The sequence below is a fragment of the Polypterus senegalus genome, chromosome 5 (assembly GCF_016835505.1).
Source record: "Polypterus senegalus isolate Bchr_013 chromosome 5, ASM1683550v1, whole genome shotgun sequence".
Lineage (NCBI taxonomy): Eukaryota > Metazoa > Chordata > Cladistia > Polypteriformes > Polypteridae > Polypterus > Polypterus senegalus.
Genome location: NC_053158.1, coordinates 166,313,408 through 166,326,333, shown reverse-complemented (window position 1 = coordinate 166,326,333; position 12,926 = coordinate 166,313,408). Strand labels below are relative to the sequence as shown.

Sequence of the window (12,926 nt, the reverse complement as noted above, 5' to 3'; positions counted from 1 at the left end):
AAAGCATGGGTCTTCTTGGTAAACTATCTTCTTCCTGGTTCTCGCTTTTCAATACTTTCAAATTATGCTCCTGATTTTTAAAATTTGTAAGGGCCAAAGTTAACACACTTTGCTTCTTTCTGTCCAGTGTCACTTCCACAGATTGTATGAGCACATGTTCACAAGGAATTCATGCATGAAGACAACCAAAGGTTTAAAAACAAGTGGAGAATCTAGAAAATGACGGCAAGAACTTGACCTCTCTCTCTAAATCCTACTTGTCTGCAAAAGGTGTGGGTCTTTTCTTCTGATGACAGAAAAAAAATCTGCTCTCCATGGCAGTCCGTTTGTCTCTACTGTGGAGGATTGCCGGCTTCCCATGCCGGTTCACACCCCCAGGCCGCCAGGTGGAGCTCTCCCGACAGCAGGACCATGCCCCGAGGTCCAGCAGGGCCTTATGGACTTTGTAGTGTTTTAACACAACCCTGCTGGATACCTTGGGGGCCACCAGGAGTCGCTGTAGGGGGGCTTATGGGTTCTTTATGCCCTATGACCCGGGAGTACGTCAGGGTCACATGACAGGAAGGAACGACGCGTGCTCCCGGGTTAAAGAAAAGGACTGATTGCCCTGACCCGGAAGGAGTAAGGAACTATGGACTGTCGGGACAGGAATACCTCGGTCAGGGGCTATAAAAGGACGGTGCCTCAGTCCAGACACCGAGCTGAGCTGGGAGGAAGGGTGGCTAAGTGTCTGGGCGAGGAGGAGTGTTTATTAATAGAGTTTATTATATGAGTAGTGTGGAGGGTGCTTGGTGCACGGAAGAACAAAATAAAAAGGTTCTGGACTTTCACCCGGTGTCTGGAGTTGTACCTGGGGGTTCAAGGGAGCACTAGCGCCCCCTACTGCCACACTGGCGTAGTCGGCAGGATACTCTGGCCGTCTGTTGGCAGGGGACCTGCAGTAAAAATAAATTTTGTGTGGGCAGACGACCCCGGGAGGTCCCTCTTGGAACCGCGGAGGTGAAAACTCCACCCGCGACTAAGAGCGCTGCAATTGTAAGCTGTAAAATACAACAGACCGTGATGGGGAAGAAATCTGGGAAGAAGAAGGGATCTACCCAAAAGACTTGGTCCCAGATGGGCTGGAAACGCTGTGGGCTTACCTGACAGGCGGTGAGGAAGAACGGGAACAGGCTGAAGCAGAGCAAATCCGAGCGGAAGAGCAGCCGGAACTTTGCAGGATTAAGACTCCCGAAGATTACTACAGGGAGTTGGAGAGGGATCGGCTACGTTCCGAGGTAAGTGCTGGGAGAGCACTCGAACCGCCGGAGCCTTTCTTTTCTTGTTTTGCAGAAGCCTGTCTGCACAAAGCGGACAAAGAGCCCGCCCGCCTCAGACCTAGGCAAGATGGCGCGACAAGAAGAAGCGGGCCAGTCTAGGAGTCCGCAGAGAAGAAGCCCATACGGCGAGAGCCACCACGTGACCTCACGCGATGGAAGCCGGGAAGGCGGTCAGGAAGGATCCCGGTGAGGTCAGTAATTCCCCGACGGGTCTGAGCTTCCTGAAAGGGAAGGAGGCGGCGAGCGAAGCAGCGCCACAAATTAAAAAGAATCAAGAGGAACGGTCTGCCGACAAATTAAAAGAGACAGGGCGCAGTCCGCCGCAGCAGGCTACCCGTTCCTCTTGGACTCCATGTCCCAGAAGCCTCCATGAAGCCCAGCAGAGCACGTGCCAGGAGCGGGCGTGCTCATTGGCTCCCGGCGGTAGGTAAATCAAATGCGAAGCGGACTTAACCCGGCGAAATAACTAACTTTGTGGACTTACAACAGCTCGAAAAATACCTCGAGCCCGTGTATGTTTTCTTCCAAGGAGTGAAGGAACTGAAGGCCCGTGTAGAGGAGCTGGGAGCTACAGCCGGCGCCGCTGAGAGGACTAGTGGAATACCTGCAGCGATTAGGCCGAGAAGCCCCGGTCTCGAGTGATTTAGCGGTGCAGGTAAGTGAAATCTGTACCGTATATCATAAGGGGACACAGTGCGACCCAGCCCCGCTATTAATAAACAGCGAGTGTCAAAGCACTGTGAACCCGACAGTGGAGCGTGGAGTGATGACTGACCGGGAGGGGGAGGAAGCGATCGATCCGAGGCATGCGTGTGCCGTGGCCTTCCAGAGAGAGTCGCCACTCCAGACCCGACCGATGTAATAAGGCGTTGGCGTTAGTTACGGAGGGGCGGAGGAAGTGCCAATCTCCCAGGTACAGCTAAACAGTGCTGTTACCGGGCGATGCGGTACTAATGACGCCGCCTTCGAAACAAAACAGAACAATGGGCGTGCAAACAGCAAAGAGGCTCTCTCTTTTCCATAGGGAGCCTCAGGCTGAGCCCAAGCCCCAGATCAAACGGGAAATCCCCAAAAGAAAAGGTGGATCTCCCAATATAATGGAGAGAGAGGTTGCAAGCAGTAAAGCGGCCGTAAAACCCTCCTCGGCGGAGACAGGGGCGGAGATATCTCTAACGGAGTTCCCGAGGTGTTTCTGGTCTCGCAGAGGGGGACAACCAGGAGGACTTCGCCGATGCTACAACTGCCGGCGGCCGGGCCACGAGTAGCGCCATTGTCCCCGGGGGGACAGAAGGTACGTCGTTCCCCCAAGGTTCGCTAGAGGACAAGGACAACGCAGCCAAGGTCCGGCAGACGCGTCTTCCTGGAGGAGGACGTCCCTCGCGGGGCTGGATGCTCCGCCCCAGAAGTCGTCGCTAAGGGGGAGGGACTGTGGAGGATTGCCGGCTTCCCATGCCGGTTCACACCCCCAGGCCGCCAGGTGGAGCTCTCCCGACAGCAGGACCATGCCCCGAGGTCCAGCAGGGCCTTATGGACTTTGTAGTGTTTTAACACAACCCTGCTGGATACCTTGGGGGCCACCAGGAGTCGCTGTAGGGGGGCTTATGGGTTCTTTTATGCCCTATGACCCGGGAGTACGTCAGGGTCACATGACAGGAAGGAGCGCGTGCTCCGGGTTAAAGAAAAGGACTGATTGCCCTGACCCGGAAGGAGTAAGGAACTATGGACTGTCGGGACAGGAATACCTCCGGGTCAGGGGCTATAAAAGGACGGTGCCTCAGTCCAGACACCGAGCTGAGCTGGGAGGAAGGGTGGCTAAGTGTCTGGGCGAGGAGGAGTGTTTATTAATAGAGTTTATTATATGAGTAGTGTGGAGGGTGCTTGGTGCACGGAAGAACAAAATAAAAAGGTTCTGGACTTTCACCCGGTGTCTGGAGTTGTACCTGGGGGTTCAAGGGAGCACTAGCGCCCCCTACTGCCACACTACTAACACTTTCTGTGTTTAAAACTTGCTGCTTTTACAGGGATCAAAATATCACTTAAAGAAAAAGTGCATTTACAGATTAAGCTTATTTGTCCATAATTATACCATCTGAAACCCTTCTTAACACATTAACATGAAGAATACCATCTACTACAACAAAAAAAATCACATTCCACTAAAGTATGTTTCTACCTTGGTTAAAGTGCAATTATAACTGAGTTTGAACTGCAAAAATGGATAATCTCGAAAATGCTTCATAATGTTCATGCAAAATTGTTATGAATGGTAATCGTAAACAAAAAAAATGATAAAAATACCATTGAAACTTACAGAGAAATCAGAATTTACAAGTAAAACCAAAAATATTAAAGGAAACATATATATTTCCAGCATTTTTTTTAGATAGGGATTAATATTTCATACCTGTATCTAAAACTGGAGGCCATGTCCTAATGTCAACAGCTGCAGAAGCTTCTCTTGACCGTAGCAATTTACAGATTATTTGAGTTGTCATGATGCAAGCTGACCGACTAACCTAAAAAATTCAAATCATTTGGATGAGACTGAATCATTTATTACTCTTGACCTGAATATTTTCTACTGTGTTTTACCTGTTCTGAATGGTAAAGTACAAAACAGAGCTGATATTTACAAGTAAGGTATAGCAATAATAATAATAATACATTTTATTTATATAGCGCCTTTCATATGACTTTATAATTGACCTTAGAACACAATGATACTATAAGCAGTGGCAGAATCTTTTTATTTTTGTATTCAGTAAATGAATCCAGATTTATACTGAATTAAATAAATTTGTGAAATTAGTAGTTTTATTTAAAATACTAATAATAATAATGAGAAGAATAACACTGTCTAAAAGCATTTAGCAAAGGACTAAGTAAAAAACTTTTCTGAAAAGGAACAGTGATTTAAAACAGTTATGGCTATAGCACACCAATAAAGGTGTTCATCATTTTGCATCAACTTATACAGGTGACATACATCTGTAGTGGTAACAGTGTCTTAAATTCTTATCCAAATAAATTCTCATTTGCTCATAAACCAGATGGGAGACATAATCCCTCTAACATATCAAGGTTATCTTTGAAATGTGCTTTCATCAAGAGACCTCTCTCTCTCTAGATGCACAATAACAGTAAAGTTACTCAAGGAAGTTCTCTCAAGATTGTTACCTAATTACAAAAATGAGATTAGCCTCCATGCAAAGGGAGTGACAAACTACAGATGGACCCATGTGAAAATCTTCAGAAAATATAAACATTGCAAAAAAGGGTCCCTCCCAAAACTGAATATTCTTAATAATTATTTTAATATAAAGTTAACTCTGATATTTCACATTTTTCAGTATTCAAAATAAGTGCTGCCTTAGCCTTATACAGTAGAGAGAAATGTATTTGTTGATAGGAGTCCTCTGGCTGCTGGAAAATTAATTGTCAGTCTGCAGGTACCACATGTTGTGTAAATCAGAATGAAGCTGCTAATCATCACTGATATGCGTTCATAAAACTTCACTAGTCTCAATAATCAAAAGACTCTTCTTGATCACTGAACAAATAAATTCCAGAATGCACCATCTCATCCGAATAATTCATACACTATTTTGTTGGTTTAGGTTAACATTAGGTAAATTTCCCTTTGCACTGTTTTAAACAAATCTGTATATTGCAGTATATAAACCGAATTTTATTTTACTTCTCTTCCTGCATCACACATTTTATGATATCGCCAGTTTTTCAAAGTGCGTTCAGTCTGAAATGTGCTAAATAAAACAAGATTAGGTGGACGAATGGTTGATGCACCAAACTCATTGAATTCAGGTCTCATTCATACTTTGTCTTCTTTACAGAAGGCATTTTATGCCAGGGGCCAAACAACTATATGCTTAAATGTCAGACTGAAATTATTGCACAACTACTATTTTTTCCTATATAAGTTAGATGCAATTTTATAAAAATCATTCTGGGATATTTTGCAGCAATATTGTCATTAGATTATTTAATGAGGAAAATACATATAAAATTCTGATTCTTCATGATATTACTCTTGCTGATGAACTACAAAAAACGAAAAAGAGTTTCCTGAACAGTAAACTACCTATAAAATTTACCTGATACAATAAAATACAGCTCTAACCAGAAAATATATGGGTTACATAACCAACAAGAAAGCAAAATATGCCTTTATTGACACTTGGTTAAACTGGAAAATACTGACTAACCTCCACTATCATCTTCACAGTTGGCAGGGTAGTTGCTATATTCTGTGGATGTGGAGGTCGGACTGTTATTGGCACACAGCCTGCGTAGAGGCACCCATAAAATGCTGCAATCAGGTCTATTCCTGCATGAAGGACACAGAAGGAATTTCTTTCTTTCAAACTGCATCAACAAGTAATCAAACAGTACAGTATATACTGTAATTCAAAGAGATAGCAAAAGTAACTTATAAATAAATGGAATTGTTAGCTTATAGCATGAAGTCCCTATGTCAGTATTTATTGAACTTCGAAAGGTTAATTTCATTACAAACCTATGTCTTTTTGAATACTTCTTTAACCAAGAAATGCTGATGAATTCACAGACTATAATTCATGATAGAATTACATGCTTAAGCAAAAACATTCTCCTTTTACGGTTAATAATAAAACCAAATAGCAAAAATAATCAACATTATTAAAAGATTCAGTGTGCCAGTTAAAAAAATAATATATTTAAATGTGATGTCTCATTATCACTTGACCTGTGGTCACTGTATAAATGTATTTCATAACTTACACACTGGCAGAACTAAGGGTCTATTACAGTATTTGACACTTACAATTATTTATTTATTTTAAATTGGACACACTTGTGAAACCAAGAAGTCACACAGAACAGTTTTACTGTTGCATCCATTCATCCTTCCTATTTTTCTTACCTTGACAACAAACTTAGGAACAACTTCTGTTATTACAATTCACCTGAGCAGTTTTGTAACTCCACAGGAAATGGTGGGAGGAATCAATAGTTTCCAAGGAGGACACCCACTTAATTCATTTTGAAAAATATGCAGAAAAAAATCAATAAACACCCTTTTCAAATCCATGTTACTTTACCTGGTGGGTACACCAGCGCTACATGTTCACCATCCTGCAAGTGGCCTCTCTCCCCCAACATTGCAGCAATCTTTTCTGCTCGCTTGTGCAGCTGAAGGCATGTTAAAGAGTTTGCTATTGTTCCCTATTGGGGGGAAAAATTGTAAACATGTTTGAAGATTATTACTTAGTAACAAGAGTAACTGACATCGATTTCACTTAGTTGCTTTGAGAGTAAACTTGCCATCAATATGATCAGTTAGTTAAATGATAATTTCCTTATAAATGTAAATGAATATTTAGCTATAAAATAAACCCAAATAGTTTTCCTGATGATAAGCTATATAAAATGAAATATAAATCTGCTGAATAAAATTACTGTGCCAAATCTCACCCTTGAATTCAGTAGCGTGTAAAGTATATGATCCGGCGTAGTCTGTGCTCTCCATTGTAAAACCTCTGAGAGAAAAAGGAACTAAAAAAAATAAAATAAAATTAATTACTGCAAATGTGTTCATTTTCCAACAAATCATATATAATACTGTTCCAAGTGGCTGTCACTTAAAACTGAAGACAGTGACTTCAAGAGTGGCATTTTCACTAGGGTAGCAAAAACTCATACTACTGATTGTTCAGATCCCCAAAACATTTTAACTGTCTCATGATGGAAGAATCAGAATGTTTCTATGCCTTACAAAGTCACATAAAACAGAATGAAATTAAAGTTGTCAAAATTGATTTTACACTTGTATATTTACAAAAATGGCAGTTTAAATTCACGCTCAAGTCTCAAACATCACTTTTAAAGTAATTCTAAAAATTTTAGTAGTGAGCGCTAATATTCACCTGAAAAATGGAGAACATTATGGAAAATGTAATGCAGTCCTTTAGGAAAGTTACAGATGTGGTTTGATCTAATCTATATAGAAGACCATATTTATGCAATGCTAAGTAACATGCTTACAGTTAAATATTTTGAGAATCAAATGACCATTTGTTGAATTCTAATTATTTCTGTAGACAGATTTGATATTATAAATTATGCTGACTTTTACAGAATATGGATTTCATTTGTTTTTGTTAACGATGTGGATCCATTAATATTGTATATGTTTCTATTGTAGTCATAGTCGCAGAACGACAAAGCCCATTTCTGCAACAATAAGAACATAAAAAGAAATTTGATGAGAATGGACAATTTAGCCCCTGTAGCTTGCCATCTCCTATTCCTGCACCTCATAAGAGTGCATCCAGGTTTGCTGCTAATGGTTTATTGCTTAGTATCCATGTAGCTGTTAACTGTTTCCCCAGTAGGTGACAAAGAGTATAATAATCCTGTCAAACAGCAAGATAAGAGACACAGAGTTAGCTGCATGGAACATAATATTCTGACACAATTCCTTGATCATCTGGAAAGAGAAATTAATATAAATGTGGAAAATATGGCTTAAATGTTTCTCTCTATTATATAAGAAAAATCTTGGGACGAGACAAGACTTTTTCAGAGAGACAAGAAGAGACATTTTCATAGAGTTAACTGCATGTCCCACAAGACGAGACTTTGTACCAAGAGATGAATTGAAAACCTAACATGTCCAAGTGGGTGTGGAAATAAAAGACAAACAGTAGAAGAAGAAAAGACAAAGAGTAGAAGACAAAGTAGAACATCGTAAAGAGCTTCAAAAACATTGGCGTGATACACATGTAGAGCAGGATAGAGATTATGAAAGTACTAAAATTCAAAAGTCTCAAAAAACTGATAATAAAGATCGTATTAGCGCTAACAAATGGAAATTATTATTCAGTGAAATAACGGAACAGCAAAAAGAGATCGAATATATGGACATAGGTGATATGACAGAAGTATGTAGATATTGGTCGGCTTTAAAGTTTTAGTCGGAGACTGGTAGATCGTCTAATTTGTGTTGCCATCAGGGAAAAGTAGTGTTTCTTCCCATTGAAGAGGCGTATCCACGAGAAATAAAAGATTTGTTATTTGGTGAAAGTGAAATCCACAAACACTACAGGGCAAAATATTTGAATCTACAATAATTTGTTTGCGCTCGCATCATACAATCAAAACTTAGATTCAGGACCATACTCTATAAGAATCTGTGGTCACGCAACAATTAAAGCTTTTAAAAGTTTAATTTCAAAGAAACCACATTTCAGTCAGGTTTATATTTATGATCACGGAGAAGCGATGCAACATATAATCGAAAAAGTTAAAACGATCGGACGTATTAGAAATTCTACAGTCAATAATGGATACAAATCCATACATCCAAAAGTATCACACTTTGTCCATGTTTTTCAGATAAATTTTGTGTAAAGAAGTTTTCTTGGATTTCTATATGAATCCGAAAGATCACGCTCGCATATTTAATAAACCAACATGTGATGAATTGTCAGCAATAATAGTTTTGAAAAATGGAGATATGAAAGACAGAGTTGATAGATAGATAAATACTATTCACGTTTATCCAAAAGCACAGCATGCTTCGTCGTAAGCGGCAGATCTGGGAAATGACTAGCACGTAGGGGCTGGCGAGCAAAGCGAGCAGGGGGCAGAGCCCCCTAGTTCTTAATATAGAAAAAGTGAGTAATATGTACTTTAGTTTTCAGTGAATGAAGAATGGTTAGGCAGGTTTTCTTAAAGGAGGTCAAAACCTTAAAGGCACCATTTAATGCAGCCACATAAGGAATTTGTCCTAAATATCTTCTGGACACTTTAGATGATGCCCATATATATGTTCTTTTTTGCTTTCAGTAATAGATTTTCAGTTAAGGAAAACTTTAGCAAAATGGGTCCTTGGTCATATTACATTTCAACAAATGTAAAATGGTCTTGGGCAACAACAGTGGAATAGGGTGGGTTCGGCAGCATCAATAAGCTGTAAGATACACATAACAGTACTGAATATACAGGTTTCATAACAAACTCATAATATCAAATGCTGCCATGTCTCTGTCTACATCTTTTTTAAAGTATGTTACTTAAAAATTCAAACCTAATGAAAGCATTTTCTTCATTCTTTAACTGATTAAAAATTTTTGAAAACAGTAATTACAAACAAAATAAAAATAACAATTAAAAAAGATGCGCACACACTCACACTGGGCCTGATTTTCAAATGACAGAAAATAAAGAATGGAAAAATTTCAGGCAGTGAAATATGTGGAAGAAGGATTTAAATGGTTTAAAAAGCCTGCTAAAGTAAACCAATTAAAGAATGACTATGCAAAGCTCATTTTTACAAAGTCTATTCATATGTTCTACTGTGCACCCAAGTCTTAATATACTCCCTTTGGTAAATACAGGTAAAATTCCGTTACAATGAATACGTTTACAACAATATTTTCATTACAACAAAGTATTTTTATGGTCCCGACAGCTGCCCCATATGACACGAGTCTGTAGAAACATTTTTGCAGCTCTCGATTGTGGCAAAAAGAAAAAAGACGTTGCCAGTGAATTCAGAATTTTGCCATCGACACTGTCAACTTTCTTGAAAGAACAAGCAAAAAAAGAAGAAAAATCTTGGGCTGCAAACGCATGGGAACTGCTGCATTTGAAGACGTTGAAAAAGCAGTTTTTATGTGGTTCAGTGATGCTCGTTTAAGAAACACTCCTATTAAGGTGGCACACATTCAAGAAAATATGAGGTTTGTAAAGTCACTTGGGACCTCCTTGAACTAGGCTGCACACCGAAGAGCGACCTGAAGTGCAATCTCTGAGTCTGTGAAAGACAGTTTATCAGTTGCTGGGGCAAACAGCAGGCTCACAGCTATGCTGCGTCTTTCCAGCAAAGCAAACAGAAAAGATCTCAATGGATGGTGCAAGGTACATTGTAAATGCAGATAACAGGATTACTTGGTCACTGACCAGGCCAAGTCCCTGCCTGACTGCTGTGTCTGCGTATAGCAGAGTGGCAGACCACGCTACAATAAATAACTGTGCCGTTCCTGTTTCATGCTGAATAAAGCTGGTTTTGCTAAAGTACTGAGACCAAGCCTCATTTTTTGAGGTGCAAGACAGGGACTTATAGCGCAATTACAATCTTTTATGATTTGCTTCTGTGGTGCTTCACTGAAGCACTGTTAGGCTGCTGTTGCCCTGCCCCAGCAACGGACAAACAATCTTCCACAAATGCTGCATTCGCGCTTCGGGATGCACTTCAGCATGTCGTTCCTTTTGGATGGGGAGTGAGGGGATCCCAAAAGTGTTCAGAAACCTCACAATATGAAGAAGAAAAGGATGATTTGCCTTCTGATTGATAACTGTGCTGAACACAACATGCTTTCACATTTAGATAATGTTTGCGTTGAAATTCCCTCGCCCAACGGTACGGCAGTGCATTAGCCAATGGATTTGGGCATCATTCGCATCCTGAAAGTTGTATTATGGCAAGGAAAAATTCTCGTCAGCATAACTTGTAGGCAGCGGAACATTAACATTAATGCGAAAGAAGCTATTGAAATGATTGCAAACGCCTGGATGCAAGTTAAAGAAAGCACTATAGTGACAAATACAGAATCTCGTTACAACAAAATATTTTTTAGGTCCGTGGAAGTTCTTTGTAACGGAATTTTACCTGTATTTGTTTTTTGCTAGGTTACATTTTTAGACATAGCATATGTGTAGCTTTGACATGTTACTTAAATATAAAAAAATAAAACATACACTGCAGAATTACTACTACTGGTATTAATGACAAATTTTAAAAATCTTTAGTTTGAAATTTGAATTAAATTTCTCACAATCTGCACATATTTTGCACATGGCTTACTGTCAATTCTCATTATACAGTATATCTAAAATTTTATGGTTACTTTTTAATAAATGACAATCCACTTTTTGTTGCATCTAATGGCACTTAATAAATAACAATCTTAATTATTTGTAGTTCCTCCCCTGATGGCTGGTGTCTATGATATTACCAATGTAGGACATTCTGTTTTCCCCCTCTGAATGTTTTCTTTCAAGCAAAAGATAATGGATTGCTTCTCTTCATGACTTTTTGTATTACAGAGTTTTCAGTATTAACAGTTAAATGACAGCTGTATATCTGTGTATTTTAACATCAATGCTACAACACCTCAGGAAAAGAGGAAAGGCAACATTATCAAGCCCACTTATTCCAATTCGAATGAACTTAATTTTGGCTTTCCTCTCACTGTAAGAAGTGTCCCTTTGGTTGAATTATGAAACCGCTCTTGCATGACAACTAACTTCAGATATATAGGGTCATTACTGTCCAATGTACAGAATGGAGTAAAATTCTTTCTTGCGTGTGCTCATCAATATGCAACTAACTGTCACTCTCTTGCAGCATGGATAGTCAGGTAATCTTCATGCTATTTCTAAGTTCTAATGCAGTCCACATGGTAAACCTTCATTTAGCTTTGTGCCCCCCTAACTAGAACACTCCCCCATATGTTGACTTTACTGTAAACTCAGTATAAAGCTGCAAACCTAAGGTACATCACTTTTTGATTGCTGTTATAAAAACCACTATTATTGTGAATTATCTGGCCAATTCTTTTTTGGTTCTTTTTGCTTAACTTTCTTCCATGTGCAGTACTTGAATAAAATATTGAACTGCAATATTGTATTTTTTATGAGCAAACAATGAAGTGTGTGGCATGCAAAAGAATTGATGAACAATATGTAAAATTAAAAACAAAAAAAATTCCAGATTTTTACTTCTCCTGAGCATATGACTCGAACACTGGATATATGCAATTTCTGAATGTATTTTTAAATTCAGAATTTTCTATAACTGCCAGCAAGAAAATAATCAGTTTTAATTTTTAAAAAGTGTTATACTTGTCCAAAAGAGTAACTGAAAATCTCTACATTATAGGTCTGTTTTACAATAATATTTTATTTTTATACATTTATAATAAAAGTTATAATTTAATTTACAACTGTTGCAAACTACACATTTAAGTACTGAATTACAGTGTAATTATTCATTATACAAGAGAGTGAATAGTAATGCCTGGCAATAAATTGTAAGCATCCACTTTTTATAACAATACTTCTTATTTACCGACCACCAAAACAACACCCTGATTTTATTACGAAAATGAATGAGCTGCTCTCATCTTTCTGTACATCATCATCAAATGTACTGATTCTTGGAGATCTGAACATTCATGTGGACACTCCCTCTAATTATTCTGCTGCCCAGCTCTTAGTGCTCCTGGACTGCCTAAATCTGAGACAACATGTCAATGTCCCCACTCACAACAAGGGCCAAACCCTCGATTTCATCATTACTGATTCAGTCCTCATCTCAGACCTCCAAGAACTTGATCTAGGTGTTTCTGATCACAAAATTGTCTCAATGGATTTACCCACAAATTCACTATACTCTAAACCACAGCGCTGTATCCGCTTCAGGAACCGGAAAAAAATTAACTTGACTGATTTAAATGCTGACATTAAAATCTTCTCCATTGCTCCCCACCTTTCTTCTGTCAGTGAATTAGTCGATTACTACAACAATGGGCTCCACAACAT

At 39.3% G+C, this 12,926-nt stretch overlaps 1 protein-coding gene across 11 annotated transcripts in view; it reads right to left on the bottom strand.

Moving 5' to 3' along the window:
* Positions 1 to 12,926, bottom strand: part of dip2ca (disco-interacting protein 2 homolog Ca) — a 537,137-nt gene that overhangs the window by 64,740 nt on the left and 459,471 nt on the right. For all 11 annotated transcript variants that reach the window (XM_039753583.1, XM_039753587.1, XM_039753586.1 and 8 more), the window contains 4 exons: positions 6,792 to 6,872; positions 6,419 to 6,542; positions 5,543 to 5,664; positions 3,724 to 3,835 (listed from right to left, as the gene is read on the bottom strand). In XM_039753583.1, the coding sequence (XP_039609517.1) occupies positions 3,724 to 3,835; positions 5,543 to 5,664; positions 6,419 to 6,542; positions 6,792 to 6,872 (439 nt within the window). The remainder of the gene's footprint in view (positions 1 to 3,723; positions 3,836 to 5,542; positions 5,665 to 6,418; positions 6,543 to 6,791; positions 6,873 to 12,926) is intronic.